At 30.6% G+C, this 24446-nt stretch overlaps 1 protein-coding gene across 2 annotated transcripts in view; it reads right to left on the bottom strand.

Annotated features, from left to right (window-relative positions):
* Positions 1-1058: 1058 nt before the first annotated feature.
* The window catches only part of LOC117170199 (presequence protease, mitochondrial), a 25715-nt gene continuing 2327 nt past the window's right edge, over positions 1059-24446 (bottom strand). For both annotated transcript variants that reach the window (XM_033356795.1, XM_033356804.1), the window contains 5 exons: positions 19250-19821; positions 11904-12547; positions 8855-9384; positions 8311-8782; positions 1059-2019 (listed from right to left, as the gene is read on the bottom strand). In XM_033356795.1, the coding sequence (XP_033212686.1) occupies positions 1153-2019; positions 8311-8782; positions 8855-9384; positions 11904-12547; positions 19250-19808 (3072 nt within the window). In that variant the 5' untranslated portion in view covers positions 19809-19821 and the 3' untranslated portion in view covers positions 1059-1152. The remainder of the gene's footprint in view (positions 2020-8310; positions 8783-8854; positions 9385-11903; positions 12548-19249; positions 19822-24446) is intronic.

The following is a 24446-nucleotide window of genomic DNA, read 5'->3' as shown; positions in this document are numbered from 1 at the left end:
AAGATGGGGAAGGAAAAGATATGTAGACTGGCATACGCAGACAACATAGTCTTGATTGGAAAAGATGAAGAAGGGATGGCGGGATTAATTACAGGAGTAGAGAAATACTTAGATGGGAAAAAGCTGAATTTAAATGAAGAAATGACAAAAATGAGGTTTAGAAAAGGAGGGGGGAGAAAGAAAGAATGGACAGGGAGATGGAAGGGAATAAAGTTAGAAGAAGTAAAGGAGTTTAAATATTTGAGGTATATCTTGCAAACGAATGGAGATCATAGAGCTCATATAAGAGAAAGGATAAAGAAGCAGCAGGGGTAATGAAACATATATGGGGAGTAGGAAAAAGAAGGTTAAACAAATTGGAGAAGGAGAATGTGGTTATTTGATACGCTGGTATGGCGATATTAGTTATGGAGCAGAAATATGGGGATGGCAAGAAAGAAATGACATTGAGAGTTTACAAGAAAGGTATATGAGGTGGATACTAGGGGCAGACTGGAGGACGTCAGGATATATCGTGAGAGAAGGAGCACAAAGGGATAAGTTGAGTGATAGAGCGGGAAAGAGGGCATGGAAATCTGAGACGAAGCTAAGGGAGGGGAGTTGGCGAGAAAGTGTTTGATGGAGGTTGAAGAGAGGAGAGGGAGGGCGATCGAATTAACGAGATGAGAAGAAGAAAAGAGGGAGATCTTTAATGCTAGAGAAATAGAAGACGGGACTGGAGTAAACTATGAAGAATTGGACAAAAGGGAGAGGGAAAGACAATTATTAGAAAGTAGAAAAGGGACGAATTGTTGAAAACAAAGAAAAAAGCATTTTTCAAAAACCGAAAAAAATGGAAGAATTTAGGAAATAGTGCAAAGTCTGCAGTATTAAAGTGATTGTCAGAATTATGAAATAATTATTAAACTTTATCATTGGAGGGCCATATTTCGCAAAATTCGCAAACTTCTTTCCAAATTTACTATAAAGGAACCTCCTAAATGTTATATAATTTCTTAATGCTACCTTGAATTTTGGGGACAAAAAAACGAATTGTCTACAACAAAAAACAAAACGTATCAGTTTTTCTTAATTTTATTAACAAAAGTACTGAATATTTTAATAAATATCTTACAGTCATTCTTAATCAACAAAACTTAACCTACTTTTAATCTAACTTTCATCTCCATAAGAGAGCGTCCACTTTTCTCCCTCTCTCTTTTCCAAATCCAAATTCTTCTGACCAATCAGCGACCTCCCAACCTTTACACCTTTCGCTCTCGGTTTCAAATACTTCTCAGCAACCGCCAAAATCTCCTCTCTAGACACGGCCTTCACCCTCTCTCTGCTCTTTTGAATATCGTCATCCGTAATTCCAAAAAGGAACTTCACCAATCCTCGATTACTCGGAGGAACCGGAGCATCAATTTCCTGGAAAACTGCAAGCTTCGCCTCAACCAAATCGCTTTCCGAAAACTGATTTGTCTTCAAGAACTCATAAGTTCCGTCAAAGACGTCGAATGTTTTGAGAGCATTTGGATCTCTGTAGGAATAGAAGGTAAAAATTCCATCTGAGGATAATTTTGCACCACCTCCATAGGCTCCGCCCTTTTCTCGAACTTCTGAGTGAAGGTAAATGTTTGTGGACAACTTCGCGAGGACGCTGAGAACTGAATAGTCCGGGTCGTTGTAGGGAACTGTGAGGATTGCCTTCGAAGCGTAGTTCACAGAATAAGGCATCACGTGATGGATTCCGGTCTCGTTTTCCGGAGACAACTCTGTGGTCGTGAGGATGATTGGATCTTTGGGAACTCCTTGCAGGGACCTGTAGAAAGATCCGAGATTTCTGAGGGCCTCGTCCTTGTGCTCGAGGGAGACATTGATCGAGGATCTGAAGCAGGATTTGTTGAGGATTTGTCTGCCGATGTTTCGGACATCCTTAAGAACGGGAGAAAGATCTGACATTTGAGCGATTTTCTTCATTCGACTGATGTACTCCAAACCTGATAGGCTTTCCTTCAGTTTCCGCACCGGGCTTACCTGCGTGATTGAATAAGATTTTAAATTCTAAAGAGCGCATTCGAAAGAATGCAAGTTTGGAAGATTCTACTTGAGTAGGATCTCCACACAAATTCCGATTAGTTTTCAAATTTTAGTTCCTTAAGGAAGAGATCGTTTAGCCGGGTCCACTAGTTTCTGAACATCGTCCATAATTGGTGTCATGCTATGATTTTTTTATTTGTATCCTCTCCATGCAGAAAAATCTTCAGGATTCCCCCTCCCCACCCTCCACCATAAGTGCGTGACATCATTTATGGACGAAACTAGGTAGAATCTAAACCACCAAAATATTGGTAAAAATTAGGGCATGGTTCTTTTGAGTAGGAGCCCCCACAAGAAGTCCCAGGTACAGTTTATCAAATTTGTGCTCCTTAGCCACGGGATTCTTTAGAAGGGTTCAAACACTATATTAAAGAAAGGGACTTAAGATGGAATCGAAACCCAAAAAACCTTGATAAAAAAGCATATCATAACCTTTTTTTTATTAGTACAGGCTCAGGAATCGAAACGCCGTTCCTTCAATGGGCCGTACTTAAATTACATAACGGATTATAGGCCTTCTCTAAGGCCCCCCTCCCCCTGTAACAAACCGTAACATAATATTTCTAGCACCCCCCCCCCCAGCTCTTACTGTATTTAATTTTCAGTTTCCAGTCATGTTTTGCTAATTATTGCTAGTAATAGAATTAGGTAAGGTGTCCGAGAACTTAATTTTCAAAATCCTTGATCATTAATATTCAAATACCAGTAGTTTAATCTTATAATACTTTTAACATAGAATCTTTTATAAACCAAATATAACAGTATTTCAGATACAAGTTTGAAATGTTCAAATTTTTCTAATTTATGTTAATCAAAAAAATATATATTTTGTACAAAATATTTGAATTTTCAACATTATAGTTGAACTTTCTACGTAAAAAGATTCAGTTTTTAAACCAAAATGACTTTTCAGTGAAAAATTAATTTTCTACGAAACTGATAAATTGTTTTCCAGAAAAAATAAAATTTTAACAAATTGGATTTTTTTCCTCAAAAAAATAAGAATTTTCATCCAAAAAAGATCAATCTTAAAAAAAATGGAAGTGACATTTTCAGTTAAAAAAATAATTTTAAACAAAAAAATGCTTTTCACTAAACAGTTAAGTTTTCAAACAGACATAAGCCTTCAATAAAAAAAAATACATTTTTAACAATGCAATTTAACTTGTAACGAAGTAGTTAAATTATCAATTAAAAGATTATTTTCCAACAAAATTGTTTAAATTTCAACCAAAGAGATGAATTTTTAAAGAAGAATTAAGTTTCTACGAAAAAACTTCAAGTTTCAATAAAAAAATACGAATTTTTCACCAAAATGGATGACTTTTCACCAAATTGCTGAATTATCAATCAAATAGTGGCATTTTATCCAAAAAAAAAGATTAAATTTCTCTTGAAACAGACATCGTTTTATTTGAAAAAATTTAGTAGTTGAATTTTATTAACAAAAAATAAGTTTCTACGCGAAAAATCGAATATTCAGTCCAAAAATTCGAAAAATTTTTTTATAAGTTGAACTATCATTCAAAAAAAATTTCAGCTTATTTTGCAACACCAAAATATAAATTTTAAACAAAACAAAAATATTCTACGAAATAGTGACACTTTTCATTTCATTTTTCATTTTGTTAGAAAATTCATCTTTTTGGTTGAAAATGAGTTTTTTCTGATTTTGAATTAATTTTTTATAATGAAAATGCAACTGTTCGATTATTTGTCAAAAATTTCCATTTTTCGATAGAAATTTAATCTTCTTGGTTGAAAATTATACTATTTCGTTGAAAATTGACTTTAATTTTATTAAGAATCATTTTTTTTTACTGAAAATTTATTAATTTTTTGGTTAAAAATTTAATTTTTCTAGTTGACGATTTATCATTTTAGTTGTAAATTTACTTTAACTATTCCATTTTTAGTTCATAACTTACCTTTTTTGATAGAAATGTAATATTTTTCGTTAAAAAATTATCTGTGTTATTGAAAATTTAACTATTATATTTTTGGTTGAGAATTCATTTTTTTTAACACTAAGGCTCATGAAATGAAAAGCCGTTCTTCCTAAAAGATTTCCAGGCGCCTGATCCCTGAGACCGAAGTCCTAATTAATAAAACTGCAAAACCTAACAAGATTTAAAATTTGAAATAGCGCCTGCGAAGCAGGAATCCAAAGAAATTAAGTGGCGTTTTATGATATTTGTCAATTATTCATATAAATTCGATGTAATTTATCTAAAAACGATGCTAAGTATGAAAAAATACTATAAAATGATGCAACTACAGAGGCACAATGTCAAAATTTTGTTTCTTCAAAGCTTTACTTTGAAACAAAAAGGAACGTACCGAAAGTTTCATTACGTTTCTAATTTATCAAATAATTACCAGATAAAAAAACGCCCCTTAATTTTGTTCGAATCCCTGCTCCGAAGAGAATTTGGAAACTTGATATTTTGATAATGATGAAATAGTTGTACTGTAGACCAAAAACATGAATTTTTAATCAAGAAGATTAATTTCTATCGAAAAAGACGAATTTTCAACTTAAAAAGATAATTTTTCTACAAAAAACTGATTAATTGAATTTTGAGTCAAAACATGAATTCTCAAGCAAAGAAATGAGTTTTTAGTTAATATTATGGAATATATAAATGGTTTAATAGTTACTATTTTAGTTTATTAAAAATTTTGAGCCAAAAAGGAAACAACTTTTCAACAAAACAGTTAATTTTCCGGAAAAAATCCTTTCCATCCAAAGAAAAACCATTTTTCAATCAAATAGCTCATTCTTTAATCAAAGAAATAAATTTTTAATTAAAATTATGAATCATAAAAATAATAATTTTTAAAAAATTTTACTTTTAAAGAAAATCATATTTTAAAGTTGGAAATTCAAAAGTGTATAAAAGCTATTTTTCAAATTCCCTGAGACGGAGGAAAAGCGTTTGCTCCGTATAAAAAAAGTATCAAAATATAATGAGGTCGCGAACACATAATGTCAAAATTATGTGGTAATAATAGTCTACATATGAAAGGAACGAAAAGAAACATTCGTTGCGTTCATTTTCGCTTCTTTCGACATAAAACTTTGAAAAAAATACAATTTTGAAAATGTGCTTTCGTACCTGCATAATTTTTTAGTAACTTTTCATAATTAGTATAGTTTACCGGTAAATGATATTCAATTTACAGAAATAATTATAAAATATCAGAAAATTTTTAATTTCGTTCTAATTGTTGATTAATTTTTCGTAAAAGACGAATTTTCCACAAAGTACATACATTTTGAAACAAAGAGTCGAATTTTCAAGTTAAAAATATCAATTTCAGCCAAACAGTTGAAATTTCATTTAAAAAAATAATACATTTTTTATTTAAGATCAAACAGAAATATGTTTGCTCTTGAAAAAATTATTTATGCTAAAAAAGCATGAAAAAAAATTACAATTAATAGACTACCAAACTATCTGACTTTTCGGCTCACTAGAGACAAAAATAGCAATTGAAAAAAGTTCGAGAAACTAAATTTTCCAACAAAAACAGAATAGTTTAATTTTCTCTTAAAAATCAAATTCTTCGCAGAAATAACGTATTTTCAGAAAAATAGTTGAATTTTCTACTGGAATCAGGGTGGCCACTTTTGGAAAATGTTTCAGTTAAAATTCACAGGAATTGAAATTCTATTTTTTATTACTCAAAGCGTTCAAAATTAAATGATCAAAAATTAAAAACTTTTCCGTTTAGATTTTTAATTTAAACAATTTAATATTGAAAACTAAGTTGAATCTTTCAGTAAAAGCTTCTTGATTTATAAAATTTTTAATTGTTAATGAATAAGAAAATTACCAGTTCACATTCACGCTTATTAGAAACATATTTCTAAAATCAAAAAATGAATTTTTCTACCAAAAAAAAAAATACTCAAAATAAATATTAATTTTAAATAGGAAATGTTAAAAATGAAAAAATCTACTCCGGAACTTTAAAACTTAAAAAAATGCTAGTCATCAAAAAATTTAATATGAAAAATTTTTATATTAAAACTTGTTTATACTTAAAATCTCTAAAATTGCAATTATATTAAGTAAATTTAAATCACTTCAAATTGAATGAAAATTAAAAATGTAGGGTTCATCATGAAAATTCAGAACTCCAAAATTGTAACCATTTAAAATTAGCGAAATTTAATTTTCATCTATTTTAAAATTTCAAAACTCAATTTTTAATTTTTTAATTTCAAATCTGCCTTTAGAATTATTATTCATACTAGAAATTTTAGAATCAAATATTTTTCAATTTTAAATTATTGATTTGTTTAAATCTTTAACTAAAAATCGGACAATTTTAAGATCTTACATTAAAAATTAAAATAAAGAATATAAAACAATATTGCTATGATTTGAATTATTGAAAATTTACAATTTTAAGCTTTTAAATTCAAAATTTCTTTACATTGACATCTAAAATTATTAAATTAAAAACTGACTATTGAGGCTTTTAATTTGAAATTTTGAAAAATTTAATCGCGAAAAATGGCCCTGAAATGTAGAATATTTGAATTTGAAACTTCAATAATGTGGAATTTAAAGTTCGAAACCTCTAGAAATTAATTTAAGAAAAAACATTAGTCTCAAGGCCTCAAAGATTAAACTGTTTTAGATTTGCACATTCAAAACTATAATTTTAAACTTAAATTGTAGAAATTGTAAGACGATAAATTTGTTACTATTAAGTATCATATCATGTATTATCAAGTGATCTTTAAAACGACTGGTAACTTTTTTTTGCTAAAAGATGTGATTCTCTCAAATAAAATATCACTGCCATTTTTACCATTCCAAATTGAAGAATTTTAACCCTCAAAGTGCATACATGGTAAAAATCACGGTAAAGTGCATCGTGGGTGTTAAACACCCCAGCGTATTTAATCATGTATTATTTAACTCCTATTGAATATTTTGTCACAATAAAATTACCCGATATAGCTTAAGGTATCTTTTATAATTTAGAGTTGATTTTATAGCCATTTATTCATTTGGAGTTTGTTAAAAAAATTATTGAAGAAAAAATTGATTTTTTACTTAAAAATTCATAACTCACGCAATTTTAATTATTTTAACATGAAAATTTATGACTATACGTTGGAAATAGTGCACTTCCATAAAAAAATATTGCAACATGGGTGCTTTCAAAAGATATATTTATTTGTACCCCACGATTTTATACCACCACTTTCAGCAGCTGCTGATAGCAAAGTGACACTTGACGCAGTATGCTGAACGACTTTACTTACAGCCAGTGTCTCCAACTAAAGCTAGATGGCGACACTCACTCAATTTTTTCAAAACAAGTATGGTTTATAAGAGTTTGAAAATATCTTGGGTTGTCAGACACCCACGATGCACTTTAAGGATTAAATACTGCGACAAATATTGTGAACCTTTAAAGTTTAATTATTCTAAACACTTTGAAAATTATAGACTTATTAATTGGAAACTTTCAAGATAAACAAAATGCGTGAATTATGAAATACCAGAAATCTCCCGACATATTTCTCTCCCGGCTTTACCCCGGTGTAATTTTCTCCCGAGTGGGTGGCCACCCCGCCGAAGCTAAATTTTTAAATAAAAAAAATTGATTTTTAATAAAGCAGTTAAATTTTCAACCAGAGATGAATTTTCAGTTAAAATGATGAATCTTTAATACAAAAAATTAATTTTTAATAGATGAGTTTAACTTTTAGCCAAGTAGTTAAATTTTTAAATAAGTAAGTTAATCCGTAACTTAATCAGCACACTTATTTGCCCTGCGACTGTAAAAAAAGTAGAAATCACTTTTGTAAATTGACCAAAATGCTTTAAATAATGAAATTTTGAATTTTACGGGGATCCGAAGTAGATTCCCGCTTTTAAATTAAATTTTTGGCCATTTCCCGATCAATTAAATTCCCGGTTAATAAGATTTAAACTTTGAAATAACGCCTCCGAAGGTAATTTGGAAACTTGATCTTTTGAGTAGGATCCCCACATAAGAAGTCCCAGATACAGGTTAACAAATTTTTGTTCCTTAACCACAGGATCCTTTAGCAGGGCTCGACTACTCTTTAAAAAAAAAAAAAAAAAACTACTCAAGATGGAATAAAAACCATGCTAAAAAGTATGTAAAAAATGTATCCCTTGGCGCAGGCGCAGAGATCGAAACCCCTGCGACCAACGTCCAAGTTAATAAACTCACTAAGCTTCCTGCGCTGCTCATCGCATAAATGTGTCCAGCATCTGCTATTCCGTTTGTCAGATCCGTGGCAGTCATCTTCACTAGAATCTCGAATCTTTTCAGATCAGTCATCTTCACCCTATTGAACACCTCTTCCCAGAATTGCCACATATCCCTCGAGTTTTTCTGCAAGCAGTATGACTCGACCATAATTCCTTCTTCGTACGAGTTCACGCTTGATTTCTGCTCGGCAACATGATGCACGATGTTCAAACCCGAAGTTTTCATCTGTATCATTCGATCAAAAGTTCGATAGTCGTAATTTTCTGTTCCCATTCTTACAGCAACCTGATTGAACACGGGAAGTAACATCTTCAGATCAGAGGAGAGTTTCTGCGTGTTTAGAATTCCTCGATAGTAGCAGACTTCGTTTGTCGGCTGAACTGCTACTTGAATGGGAAGACCAATCAGCTTAAGATCCTCAAGATCGTATCTGAAAAAATGAGAACAATTAAATTTGGAAAGAAACGGAAGGACTCTACATCCGAAAGACAGATATATTTACCTATCAACATCCTCTTTCAGATCCTCAATCTTCAAAGTAGGTAAAACGTCAACATTTTCCTGCTTTTCTTGCTCCTTCAGGAACAACTGTCCATTTTCGTAGACTTTATCCTTCTCCTCTTCTGATAAATTATCCAATTTTTCCTTGAGAAGTTGCTTTTCCGCTTGAACTAATTCTCCCTCATGTTTCTCATTCGGAGACATCGTCAGGGTTAATCTGTGAGGGTTGTTCAAGAAGTACTTCTCCACCAATTCCTGAAGGTATTTTGGATTGCTGGAAAGTTCGTTCTTGAAGTTACTGAGGGCTTCGTTGATTCTGAGGGACTGGATGATGTCTCCCTCGTGGTTCCATAGAGGGGAAACATTGAAGAGAAGGTTCATACCAAAGTTGGAAGTTTGGTGTTTGATGTGAAGTTCTATTCCATGAAGAACGGCGGCGATGTGATCTTTTTCGAAACCCTCATTCATCACCTTCTGGATTGTTTCTTGGTAGGCTTTCTCCATTCGAGGGAAGTCCTCTTGTCTCATACCCTAAACCGGAAGTGTTCAAATGATATAATTCAAAGGAGCCAACAGTCTAAAGACCACCGCTGCGAAAACTTTTTATTATTTAATTATATTTATTTAACTATCAAAAATATTTTCTACAAAAAGAAATTAATTTTGGACCGAAAAAGACGAATTTTCAAAAAACATGATTAATTTTTAACTAAACAATTGCATTAATTACCAAATATTTAAAGTTTTAAGCAGAAGAGATAGATTTGAAACACAATAGTTGATATTTTACACAAACAGTTAATTCTTTAAGCTAAAAAGATGATTTTTATCCAAAATAGAAAAATTTTCAACGAAGAAAGATCAATTTTCTATCATAAAAGATTACTTTCTACAAAAAAAGAATTTCAAACCAGTTCAATCAAAGCAAAAAATACTATATTTTAACGAAGCAGTTTAATTGTGAATTAAAAATAGGAATTTACAACAAAAATGTAACAGTTAATATTTAAAGCAAAAAAGATCAAAAAAATTGTTCAAGCCATAAAAGCGAATTTCCTGCAAAATAGTTGAAACTTTAACGAATAAAAATTTTTTTGTCAACAAAGAAGAAAAATCTCATCCAAAAGATTTTAATTTTTTAGAAAAAAACAGTTTATTACAACCATAAAAGACTAATTTTCAACAAAATAGTTAAATTTTTGTAGATTAAAAAAGCTTTATTCTTGTATCATCGTGAAAAATTACGCCATTTTCTATTCCTACTTAAAAAAAGTTGAACTAGAAAAGATCAATTTTCGGCCAAAAATCGAATAGTTCAATCTGCAGTTAAAAAGCATAATTAGAAAAAAAAAATTGTAACGAAATATTTTAATTTTCAGTATTATGATTTTTATGGTGATTTTTCAAGCATTGTCCACCATTTTTCACATAACAGTGAGTTAAACAAAATTGTTTAACTCATAATCAAGCTGTTTAATTTTCACCAACAATCATGAATTTTCACTAAAAACCATAAATTTTCAATAGAAATGATGAGTTTTTAATAGAAAGATGAATTTTATACAAAAAAATGCAATTTTTCAAAGAAATGCAGCAATTTAATTTAATTAACTTTTCAATCACACTGATGATTTTTCAAATCAAATTATCAATCTTCAACTGGATTAGATGACTTTTTGATAAAAGAGTTTAAATTTCAAACAATTATTTTTATTTTTAACTAAAAAGATGAATTTTCAACAAAAATAATGAGTTTTCTACCCAAAAATACCATTTTTTAACTAATTACATAAATTATCAACTAAATACTTCAATTTTTCACCAAATAATTCAATTTTTTAACTAAAAAATATTAGATTAAAAAGTCATTTTTCATAGTTAAAAATTAATTCTTTTTGTAGAAAATGTAACTGTTTTCGAAAAAAATTCGTCTTTCCGGCTTGAAAATCTAATCACATTTTTTTTTAATTCTACTATTTGGTTGCTGCAGCAAATATTTTGTTAACAAATATTTTTTTAAGATTTAAAAGAAGATTTAAAAGACTTTATTCTCCTATTTTCGTGAGAAATTTCCCTATTTTCCTATTAAAATTTTCCTATTAAAAAGAAGTTGAACTAAAAATGACCAATTTTCGACCAAATGCGGAATAATTAAATTTGCAGTTAACAAAATTTAATTTTTAACTAAAAAAAAGAATGATTAACAAGATCGTTTAATTTTCAACAAAAATCATAAATTTTAGACTAAAGTGATGAATCTTTAACTTTAGTAGCATTTTTTAAACAAGAATTTTTAACTAAAAAAGATCAATTTTGGATTAAAAATAGAATAGTTAAATTTTCAAATGAAAAATTAATTTTCAAAATACAACAATTAATTCTTAACCAAATAGTTACATTTTTACCCCAACTGGTAGATTTACAATTAAAATGATAAATCTCTAATGGTCTAGTTAAATTTTCAATCAAAAGAATGGTTAAAAAATCGTTTTTATTTTGTTAAAAATTTATTTCTTAACTGAAATTTGAACTATTCCAATTTTGGTTAAAAATTTATCTTGTTTAGTTAAAAGTTAAACGGTTTGGTTGAAAATTCACGTATTTTATTAAAAAGTCTTCTTTTTTAATAAAATGCATATTTTGGGTTCAAAATACAAGTTTTTCGTTGACAATTAATTTTTTCATTTATAAATTTAAATATAACAATTTTTGTTGAAAACTGATATTTTTTAGTTCAAAATTCAACTATTTTGTTGAATTATAGCAAAAAAGACAAATTTTCAACAAAATATATGAATTCTCAACTGAAAAAGACAAAATTTTAACCAGATTAAAAATTCATCTTTCTTAGTTACAAATCAATTTTTCGTAGAAAATTTCATCACTATTATTTTTTAATTTCACTATTTGGTTGCTAATGCAACTACTTTGTTAGAGAATAATTTTTTTAATCCTTAAACGAAGATATCAGTCTTTATTCCTCTAGTTTTGTGAAATTTTGAGAGAATTTGGAAGGGTGATCAAAAATAGCCAAAAAAATTGTCACCTACCTGCAATCCTATAACGAAAAGTGTATCCTTCAACTGTGAATCATAGCCCGTGACAGGACTGAATCCAGTTCCAATATTCGAATCCACCAAACTCTTGTAAAAAGCCGCATTCGGTCCCTTCAGCAACAACTGCGAAAGCACGTACAAATCAAAGGTGGCCTTCAAATCCGTAATATCGCTGCACAACAATCCAATCGCCATCGAATTCTGTCTATCAGGATCGGAAATCATCGGGTCATGTCTTCCAGAAATATGCTCTTTTCTCGGTTCCGTCCACCTTTTCTCTGACGGAACTGCCGTCGCTGATGGGTCGACAGCCTCCGCGGAAGACAGGTACTCCTGATTCAAAAATTTCAGGTGATCCTCGAGAGGAAAGTTCCCGTACGAGTAGAATTTGGCATTGGATGGATGGTAGTAATTGTTGTGGAAGTCGACGAGATCTTCGTGAGTCAAATTCGGAATTTCGAGAGGATCGCCGCCTGATATCACGCCATAGGTGTGACTTGGAAGGATCGAGTTGAGCATTTTTATGGCGAAAGTGTTCTGATTCTCAACAAAGACGCCTTTCATCTCGTTGAAGACGACACCTTTAAAGATTATGGGAGATTTTGGATCGTTCACGTCCGCGTGCTCGAGTCTCCAGCCTGTTCAATTGATTTCGATTAATTGGAACTATTCAGAATGGTTAAACTGCAATACGCCGCACATTCGGAGGTATGAACTTTTTTCGTTAAAAAATGTCCAGAGTCTTCAATTTTGGTCCGATTTTGAATTTTTGTTATAAACAAATTTTATGAACAAATCAGCAGTATTCCTTAAAATATTAGTTGTATTTCGCGCCACCTCTGAATAGATCAACTCGTAGTTCCCCCAATTTGTGCTTCCGTTGCCACAGTTTCAAAGAATAGCAAAAAACAAAACAAAAAAAAAACAATCCTGCTTCCTTCGCACGTTTGGCAAATCATTCTCTTCTTTGTGCAAGAAGTGTTTAAATCGTTCCGAGATGGGTAAACATAAACGGAGTTCGCGGAAATAAAGTAGCGATTTGGCTGATGACGAAGATCATTTGCGCGAATTGTTTGAAGTGATCAAGAAATTGAAAACGAAACGCAGAAATAAGCGCCGCCATCGTAGGATTTCTCAGAAACGATCTGGATCCGACCCATTTCGTATCAAATGGCTCTTAACCATTGTGGAAAAATAGTTTTCCTTGAGTGAATCATCTTTCCCGCTTACAGGCTCTTAACCTGTAGATGGAACTGTTACGATTGAGACGGTCCAACAAGCTTTTTCACTAATGCCTTTTTTTTACTAATGCGAACTTTTTTTTAAAACAGATCGAGGTAGCCCTCGAAAGAGGCGAAGGTCACGGCTCTACTTCAAGAAATGGCGCATACTTTCCTGAAATTTCGTAGCCAGAAGTCGATCATCCACCAACTTTAGAAAGAGAACTAGGGGCTCCGCTTTTGAATTTAGCACCCCTGGCAAATATCTCCAGTGTTCTCGAGGTACAAGAGGTGACGTCTGAAGCTGATGATTCGCAAAATAAGAGAATTAAGGAAGGCGTTCTTACTTCTCTTGGAAAATGTGGCCTAGAAGACAGGGCCCTTGCACCTGCTGTCCTGGAGGACATTGCCATCCGCTGGGCGGACATTATTAAAAGTGGTCTTTCTTCAGAAGAGAGAGCAACACTCGTCCTAAAATATCTGCCCCTGGTTAATTGTTTGGACATCGACCCTCCAAAGCTCAAAGGCGAGGTTAAACTAGCTTTAAAAAAAGCGGAAAACACCCTTTCCAGGAACTATAAGATCCTGTCAAAGCAAAAGAATTTGACATCTACTATTTCTGCTATAGACAGATCCATTATGACGCTTGTCCGAAAGGATGCCGATCAAGAAGGAGAAACTGTGGATCCTCTGATTGAGATCGTCAGTGAGACTTGTTGCTTGCTCACTGATCTGCAATACAGCGAGTCACAAATAAGAAAAAATATGATCATCGCTAATACGGGACATCACAAAACGGGAGGGGCCCGCCTCGTGGACAAGCGAAGCCACATTTTTCAACACAGAGCGGGCAGAAGATATCCTTCACGGGCCTTCCGACATCTCAGAATCAGCGCAAACAGGACGACAACAAGACATCGTATAAGAGCAGGAAACATTAGACGTTTCTGTAAATATAATTTTAAAAACATGAGAGGCTCTAACCTCAGACCCGCGAATTTCATCGTGGATAAAGGTTTATAGGATACCCTTCTCTTCTCCTCCTTGCCAATTAAAACGTGTCCATAAATCCAAACGGGACAAAATAGAGATATCTAATACCAAGTCGCTTATCTCTCAACTTAAAACGAAAGGAGCAGTAGAAGAATGTAATCCGTCAAATGATAAATTTATTTCTAGCTTCTTTCTTCTGCCGAAACCTAATGGGTCTCTCAGGTTCATTTTAAATCTGAAAGATCTAAATGAATTTATCCAAACAGTGCATTTTAAACTCGAATACTACAAAACAGCTGTCTGTATTGTGAGTCAAAACTGTTTTATGTCAACTCTAGGCTAGCAGGGCGCGTATTATTTAGTAGCAATACATAAATCGGACAGAAAATTGTTCAGATTTGAATTTAATGTACAGGTCTATCAATTTACTTGTCTTCCGTTTGCTCTTTGCAGAGCCCCTCGAATATTCAAGAAACTTGTGAAACCTGTGGTTTCTTGTCTACGAAGATGAGGATATAGTTCAGTTATTTATTTAGACGCGTTCTTCTTTTTGGAGATACATATCAGGACTGTTATGTGAATGTACAGACAACTAAAGAGTTATTAGAAAGGTTGGGGTGCATAATAAATTTTAAAAAGAGTCAGTTGAATCCCGAACAGAGATGTAAGTTCTTAGGGTTCATTTAAAATTCTAAATCTAAGACATTAGAACTCCCCCCTGAGAAGCGATCTCATATTCAAAAACAGCTAGAGATCTTTAGAAAACATTTGCAGTGTAGGATGAGAGATTTCGCACAGTACTTAGGATCTATAGTAGCTCGTTGTCCAGCTAATAAATACAGCTGGGTCTACACAAAGGATTTAGAAAAAAAAAGATTTTTAGCATTCAGTTAAAATGGTGAAAATTATTATGCTCTCATGACTGTTAGATTTAATGCTTTGGACTTGAACTGGTGACAAGCAACTTTTTTATCTGGTAATAACTCTACTAAAGATATTGTGTTTCGCTCAGAGATTTTTTCTGATATTTCTAAGTCAGGGTGGGGAGCTTTATGTGATCATCAAAAAGCTAGTGGATTCTGGTCAATGTCTGAACATAAGCTTCACATTAATTTCTTAGAACTCAAAGCCGCCTTCTTTTGCCTTAAAAGTTTATCAAAAAACTTTCATAAAGGGGAAATTTTATTAAGAATATATAATACGACTGCCGTGTCGTACATTAATAGAGTGGGAGGTGTTCAGTACGAGAACTTAAAGAAGATCTCAAAAAAGATTTGGCAATGGTGTGAGGAGCGCAATATTTGTATTTTTGTTTCCTATATTAGTTTACACAATAATTTTGAAGCAGATGCCGAGTCCCGAATATTAGAACCTGAAACATAATTTGAACTATCTATCCCCGCATTCAATAAGGTTGCCAAAACTTTTAGAAACCCAGAAATCGACTTGCTTGCAAGCAGAACGAATTCGAAATGTATGCGTTATATCTCCTGGAAAAGAGATCATGGGTCCGAGGCGATAGATGCTTTTACCTTGGATTGGAGTTCGATTTTCTTTTATGCTTTTCCGCCATTTAGTATAATATTAAGAACTGTTACAAAAATTAAAAGGGATGGGATCCAAAGATAGTATTCGATTTTTTTTTAAATACCTCCAAATGAGAAGCCAAGGTTAAAACAATTATCGAAGAAATTAGTAACCTTGCTTGCTCTCATAACTGGTCACAGAATTTAAACATTATCATTAATCAAGATTGTTAACATTAGAGATAGAGGAACGGCGATTAAAATTAAGATTCCCGACCGCATTAAGACATAAAATAAAAATAGATCACAGCCTTTACTAGTCCTATCGTTTTACTCTATAGAAAAATATGTGCAGCTTCAGCTTTACAGAGCTATTTTGTAAAAACTATGTCGTTACGTAATTTGCAGGAATTGTTCATTCAATTCCAAACGCCCCATGAGGCTGTTTCTTCGCAAACTTTAAGTCGTTGGGTTACGAAAACCTTAACTCAGAGCGGTATTGACACCGATATTTTTTCAGCGCATAGTACACGACATGCGTCCACATCGGCCGCCAAAAAGGCGTGGCGTTGATTTAGAATTAATTAGAAAGGCGGCAGTTTGGATAGATAGGTCTCAAACTTTCGCCAGATTTTACGACAGAGCGATTGTAAAGGATAACCAGCAATTTGCTAGGTCTATCTTAGAGGGTTAATAGACAGATCATTTTAGTTTGTGTTGAATTAATGAATATTTTCTTAAGGAATTCTTCGCATAAACATCTCAGAAGGTAATGGAATTTGTAATAAATTTTTCTGATCAGATTGGTTCCCCCAATCTGCTAACTGCTTTCAAGATCTATGAGTTGATCTATTGGTAGGTGGCGCGAAATACAATTAAATTATTAAAGATTAGGACCATTCTTTAAAACAATGAGTAGCCAAATGTGCGATGGAAGCAGGAGTACTTTTTTGTTTTGTTTTTGGTTATTCTTTGAAACTGCAGCAACGCAAGCACAAAGTGGGAGAACTACGAGTTGATCTATTCTTCGGTGGCACTTATGCAATTAGAAATTAACTTGACTTACAAGTAAATTCCTCCAATTATTTAATTATTCATTAATATTTAATGAAATATAACTATTTAAATTTTTACAAACAAATTGCATTAAAAATTGAAAATTTTGGCCCTCTTACCTAAAAAAAATGATGCACTGGAAATGTTTTAAGCTGTTGGACGAATGATTGATAGTCACCAAAATATTTGCGAAGTTAACAATAATCATTGTTATAAACAATTATTGTGAAAAAATACTCTAATTTAAGATTTTATCAAATTTTAATTTTCTTTAATCGCTAGAATGGCTACGGATATTCCTAAAAAAATGTATCTTTGATTATAATTTGGAAAAATCTCAAATTTTAATATTTTGCCTCGAGAATTGTTTATAACAAATTAATAGAATAATGAACTAATTATCTGTATTCTATGAAACAAACTAAAATCGGACCAAAACCTTTTTGAACGAACAAGTGCATTTCCTTCCACTGTGTGCCATCTGGTGGCAAAAATTAGAACTATAAAGAGTGGGTAGGATTTTAAAGAAGAATTTTAATTTGTGCATAAAATTGTTTTTACGATTTTTTTGGGTGAAGTATGAAGTATTTATTGCGAACTTAAAATCAGTTTTCATCATAAAAAAGGGTTTTAGATAGAATTTACATCTTATGCAGTGAAAACCCATATTTGTGACAGATATGTTTTATAATAATTTTAAATTTGATAAAACAATACTAAAGACACTTTTATCCACAAATTAAAATGCATCTTTTGAATGTTACCTACTCCTTCTAGTGTCCGTTTTCGGCATCAGATGGCGAAATGGTCGATCACCATTCCCAATTGGGAAGAAATTTGAATGTCTTATAAATATTAACAAGAAATCTTATAGGGGACAATTAATTTTAGACCTTAGTATAATAATTTTGATTAAAATAATTTGATAATGCTCTTTTTATAAATATGGCTCTAATAAGTTTGAAATAGCCAATATATCATGTGCCAGGTGGCGCTGTTGTCAAAATCAAAGATTCTAGAGTGAAATAAACGTATACTTTTTTTAAATTACAGAGTTACTATAGGTCAGGTAATTCCAGAAAGTCGGGGAACTATTTCATTGAAAATTATTCTGTTTTGGTTGAGGATTCAAACTATTTTATTGAAAATTCATCTTTTGTTATTGCATCAAACTATTTTTGTTATAAAATTAAAATACTTTTTGGTTGAATATCAAGTAACACGTTTTTCGTTGAGAATTTCTCTTTTTAAATTGAAAATTGATTTATTTCTTTGAAAGTTAAGCCTTTGGATGAAAAGGATTCTTTTACCGAAAATTTAACTATTCTTCTGAAAATCAGATTTTTAAAATTTTCAACCATAATGAAGAATTTTCAAAAAAACATGGCGAATATTTAAGTAGAATAGTTCAATTTTCAACTCAAAAGTTTAATTGTCTACAAAAAAGACGATTTTTCAATAAAATACATTAATTGACAACCAATAAGATGAATTTTCTACAAAAACAATCGAATTTTCTATACACTACACAAATTTTGCAAAAATATTTTTATTTTTAAACAAAAATTTCAATTTTCAACCAAATACTTGAATTTTTACCCCAAAAAGATAAAATTTTGACAAAAAAATAGAATAGTTGAAGTTCTCTTTAAAAACTGAATTCTTATAAAAAAATCGGATTTCCAGAAAAATAGTTCAATTTTCGGTAAACAAAATTCCTTTTCATCCAAAGAAAAAAGAATTTTTCAAAGAAACAGCTAATTTTTCAACCAAAAAATGAATTTTTAATTAAAATGATGGATCTTCAATAAAAAAAATTATTTTTAACAAAAGAGTTTATTTTTCAACCAAGTAAATTTATGTCGAACGTAAAAGATTAATTTTCAATTAAAATTAGGAATATTTAACTGGAATACTAGAATTTTCAACAAAAATACATTTTCAAAGAAATAAATGAATTTTTAATTTAAAATGATAATTTCTCAACGAAAAACGTGTTATTTGATATTTCAAACAATATGGGATTCTAAGTTTATACAGAAAATAGTTTGATTCAACTAAAAAATTACCTAACCTGTAGCGACTCTGTAATTAAAAAAATAAGCATACGTTTTTTTCACTCTATAGAATGCTCTGTTCAAGCTTAAATGCTGATCATTTTGCTCAATAATTGTACATTAGTAATTATTTGTACTAAAATAAATAGCAGAAATTGCTGAAAATTAACAAAAATATTTAAAAATTTAGTTTATTTTATATTTTTAGGTCACATTTGGGGCACTGTGGAGCGTATAGGGGTGTGTTAAAAATAAAAGAGTTATTATTACAGTTTTATTTCGTAAACACTGCCCTTCAATCCATAAAAAAACTTGGCACGTTTAGATCAAACCCTGAAGTGTAAATTCAAATTTTCGACAATCAAATATTTCTCCATCTTAAACAGGATTCTGAAGTGAAGATTTTCGAATAAAAAAAAAACACGAATTTTCTTTCTCTGGAAATGAAAAATTCTTAAACTAAAATAAAAAACTGCCAAAGAACCTACCCTCTTGCAAGAAATCCAGAAGCCGCAAATTTGGCCTGAAAACCGAGTCCAAATAAACCGATTGAAGATTCCGAAAATCTTTCGGATTCTGGGTAGAAAACGGATAGAATGTAAAATCTGGAGCAGTCATGGCGTTCATAAAAGTGGCCAACGATCTGCGAAGCATCTTGAAGAAAGGATCTCTGCAGGGATATTTTTTACTTCCACAGAGAACTGTGTGTTCCAAAATGTGCGGCAATCCCGTGGAATTCAAAGGCGTTGTCCGGAATCCAGTCGAGAAGACATTATTGCTGTCGTCTCGTTGCAGATGCAAATATTGAGATCCGGTGGCCAAATGTGTCAGTCTTATTGCATGAAGATACATTTCGTCGATTGCTGCCACTTCCGTCACTTTGAAGCCCTCGATCACGCTTCCTTCCTGATATTTCGAGTCGAGGCTCGCCTTTTTTTTCTCGACCCGAATCCCCAAGGACGGCTGAACACTGTGCAATCGCATTGTCGCGGCGACTCCCCGGATCCTCGACCATGGCTTGCTAGCCGACATCAGGTTGAGAAACATCTTTGCTATTTATCTACAAGAATAATTGTTTAGATGATTTGAAGGGGGTCCGCGGTCTAAATTTGTTAACTGACTTTACAGAAATTTTACACAGCGAAGGAAAATCGTTGTACGTTAATGCCGATCTATTTTTTTTTTTTTTTTGTATTAATTAGCGAAGCAAGTCATGGAAATGACCCAGATAACAATGCGTGATGCGGCACGCATGCCGCACGGCATGAGAGCACGATATGTCTGCGGGAGTACCGACACAGTGCCCGCACGACTTGCAGATCGTATTTAAACCCGTACTGTGCCCGCACACGGTGTGCAAGATGTGCCGCGTAGCATGTGGCCACCATCGCGACAAAATGTCGGAGTAACGTGCGTATTTAAAAAAAGCTGTAACTCGCATTTATGACGAGTCATGATTCTGCAAGAGGAAAGTAACACTTCAATGTTATTTATCAAGTTAAAATATATTCTTGTATATAAAAAAAGAGTATGATATATATATTTAAATTTGTTTCAAAATATATGCAAAAAAACTTAAAAAATCTATTCAAGAAATACGAATACCCATTACATGAGATAGTCGTTTTTATTTTAAACATGCCATAAATGATTAAAATGTAAGAAACGTAAATGTTTGAAAGTTTTCTTTTAAAGATTACATAATTTATTCAATTTATTTTGAAGCAGTATCAAGAAGTCGAAATTTTGAGGTGTAATTATTTCTTCATTTTTTTATATTATCTAAAAAGAAATTTGCTTCAAAAATATCTTCTATAGCTTACTCTACAACTTTGCCGTTTAAAATATCGCACACGCATTTAAGTAGTACGTGCGCATAGTTTCTCAGATTTGCGGGGCACTGCAGGCATCTTTGCTTCGCATATGCGACTCAATTGTTGACACATCTGTCGCTAACCTTGCCCTCACGACGTGCGGATTAATCTGCACGTCGAGCCCGCACCATGCGGGCTCCATGCGGACATTTTGCTGTCTGGGTGAAGATCAAAAAGAAAAAGAGGCGCGATAATTATTTTTAGACGCTTCGGTCTGTAAAAAACATGCAAATAACGTAGAATGTATTATATATACAAAAAAAAAAGAAATTAATGATTAGATAAAATGTTTGCTTAAACAATTTTTAAAATAAAAGAAGGGTTGTCTTATATAAGGAGGCCCTCAATTTTAAATCAATACTATCAGAGAAAAATATATTTCGGTAAAAAAACGGAAGTTCAATGTGAATAACAAACAAACATGCCTGGTATAAGTTAAAAAATCAAAGTATAAAGTCAGAGTGAAAAATCCCACAGAAACACAATAAAACATGATGTACAAATATAAATATTAAAAACAAGAAACTAAGAAAATAAATAAATGAGGGCGAAAGCCCGACATCGCGTTTGAGGCAAAGACGACTGACTGAACAAACTATGAAAACAAATTACGAAAATTCAAACAAGTAAAACAGAATGTGATGAAAGAGTCGATAAAATAGAATGAAACTTTATCAACACGAAAATTAAGATCTTGTAAGAGGTTTGTAAACACCAGAAAATAAATTATTTTCATATCGGAGATTAACAGTATTTGGTAATTTGTTGATAAAAAAGTTTTCAATTATTTTTCTACATTGTTCTCCATTAATAAAATCTCAAAATTATCTAAATCAAAATTATGGCCAGTGTCAATGTGTTTAGTAAGAGAAAGGTTTCTTTTGGCGATAATCAATTTTTACAAACCCATCACAACCAATGTGATAAATTAAAAAAACAAAAGAGTATAATTTCGAAGCAAGAAGATGAATTTCCAACAGGGAATATGAATTTCTATTTAACACGAATTCTTAACAAAAAAGTTTAAATTTCAACTAAGTAATTCAATTTTTGAACAAAAATATGATTATTTAACTAAAATTATGAATATTTAACTCGAATACTTGAAATTTTCAACCAAAAACATGAATTTTCAACCGAACTAATCCATTGTCCGTCAAAATAGATGATTTTTCAATCAAAAGTGTCAATTCTCAACCACATAGTTGAATTTTCAACTACAGAATATTAACTTTTAACCAAATAGATGAATTTTCAGTTAAAACATTAATTTTCCACACAAAAAATCAACCAAAGTAATAAATTTTCAACTAAAATGATGAATCTTTAAATATAATAAATAAATTTTAAACAATAAAAATGAATTTAAAAAAAAAGTTTAATTTCAACCAAGTAATTTTATTTTTAACTGAAAAGATGATTTTTCAACTAAAATGATGAATATTTAACTGGAATACTTGAATTTTCCGCCAAAAAATTGAATGTCCAACCAAGAAGGTTAATTTCTATCAAAAAAGATAAATTTTTCAACTAAAAAATATAAATTTTCAAACCAAAAAGATCAATTTTCCACCGAAAAAGATGATTTTTCAAACAAAAAAGTCGATTTTCTATCGAAAAAGACAATTTTTCAAACGAATATATGCATCCTCGATCAAATAGTTATATTGTGAACTACAAAATATGCATTTTCATCCAAATAGTTGAATTTGCAGTTAAAAAATTAATTTTCCACAAAAAAAAATTTCAACCAAAGTAATGAATTTTCAAATAAAATGATGAGTATTTAACTGGAATCAATCAGTCTAAAATATTTAATTTTTACCTCATTTCATGTTAAATACCTTAATTAAAAAAATAACAATTTTTTAATATTAAGAAACATTTAAAATGATTATTATTCCATTTTTAATTTGTAAGTAAAATTTTAAAGTTCAAAGGCATTTAATTTTCAAAATTCTTCAAAATTTTAAAAAATCCATATTTTTTTGTCAAATTTGGAAATTTTCTTTTTAAATATTTCCTGAAAATAATTCTCCACAAAAAAATGCAACCAAAGTTAGGAATCTTCAACTGGAACCAGCCAGTTCAAAATATTTCATTTTTACCTCATTCAATGTTAGATTTTTTAATTAAAAAAAAGAACAATTTTTTTAATATTTAGAAAAATTTAAAAAGAAGATTATTACATTTTTAATTTGTAAGTGAAAGTGCTGAATTTCGATATATGAATAATAATTTAAAAATTATTCATTCAATACCACTTTAAATATAAATAATTTACTTTCTAATTTAAAAAGCGCTGATTAAAAAAGAAGATTTTAATCGTTTGATTTTTTATTTTTTTGTTTTAAAATTGCTTAAATTGTTATTTTCATCCCAAAAAGATCAATTTTCAACAAAAAAGTTAAATGACCACCTAACGCTTTTCAATTCAACAAGTTTAATTTCAATCCTCTAAATTGGAGAACCAATCGGTGAATTTTAAAATTTTCAAAATGATATTATTTTAAGCAATTTCAAGTTTTAAATTAATTTGGAATCTTCTCAAAACTTCTGAATATCCCTTCAAATTAATTGGTTTTTTTATAAATAATAAATTTTCAGTTGTCATTTATGCATACAAATTCAATAATTACACTTACAAATTGAATATTTTTCAAATAGAAGAATTTAAATTGCAACGTTCAAAGTTTAAAAGCAAAGTTTCTCAAAATGAACAATGTGTTCAAAACTAAACTAAAAATTCCGTAACATTGACTTTTCACATAACAAATAACGTACTTTTTCAAAAATATTATCGATATTAACAAATAAAACGGATTTCAAAAGAATAGTCACGATTCAAGGGCATATAATCCACTTTGGCTTTTTTTAAAAGCATAATTGAAACTGACAAATGGCAAAATCTCTTGAAATAACATAAAAATCGATTATTTAAATTAAAAATTATTATTAAAAACCTAGAATCAGGGTGACGATTCGGCGCAAGATTTCAAATTTCCAGTCATTTCCCGGTCAATATTTTCAATTTTCTCAGTCAACTAACAAAACAGAGAAAAGAGATTGCAAAATAAATGATTAAAAAAAAAATTAATCTTCACCTGGAACAGTTAAATTTTCAAACAAAAAAATGAATTTTCAGCGCAAAAGGATGAATTTTAAAACAAAAATATTATTTTTCAAACTTCAACATTAATTTTCTACAAAAAAATACCATTTTTTTAAAACAAAATACAGGATTTTTTGACGAAATACTTCAATTTTGAATTAAACATGTGAATTTTCAAGAAACCGATTTATTTTAAAACAAACCACATGAATTTTCCACTAAAATCGATCATTTTTCAACCAAAAATATCAATTTTCTATAAAAAAAATATGATTCATACAAAAAAATATGAGTCCTCGATCAAATAGTTGAATTTTCAACTACAAAATATTAGTTCTTAACCAAAAAGATCAATTTTTTATCAAAAAAGATAGTTTTAAAACAAAATGGATATGTATTCTTAACCAAATAGTTGAATTTTCAACCAAATAAATTTTCTTAAAAAAAAAATAATAATGTTCCACAAACAAATAAAACTTTCAATCAAAGTGATGAATTTTTAACTAAAATAGTAACAAAATTTGCAACCAAATATGTGAATTTTCAACTAAAAAAGATCATTTTTCAACACAAAAGATAAATTTTCTAAACAAAAATAATAATTTTCCACAAACAAACAAAATTTTCAATCAAAGTGATGAATTTTTAACTAAAATAGTAACAAAATTTTCAACCAAATATGTTAATTTTCAACTAAAA

Source organism: Belonocnema kinseyi, chromosome 1 (genome assembly GCF_010883055.1).
Source record: "Belonocnema kinseyi isolate 2016_QV_RU_SX_M_011 chromosome 1, B_treatae_v1, whole genome shotgun sequence".
NCBI classification, from domain to species: Eukaryota; Metazoa; Arthropoda; class Insecta; order Hymenoptera; family Cynipidae; genus Belonocnema; species Belonocnema kinseyi.
Note: the sequence above shows the minus strand (reverse complement) of the source record. Positions and strands in the feature narration are given on the sequence as shown.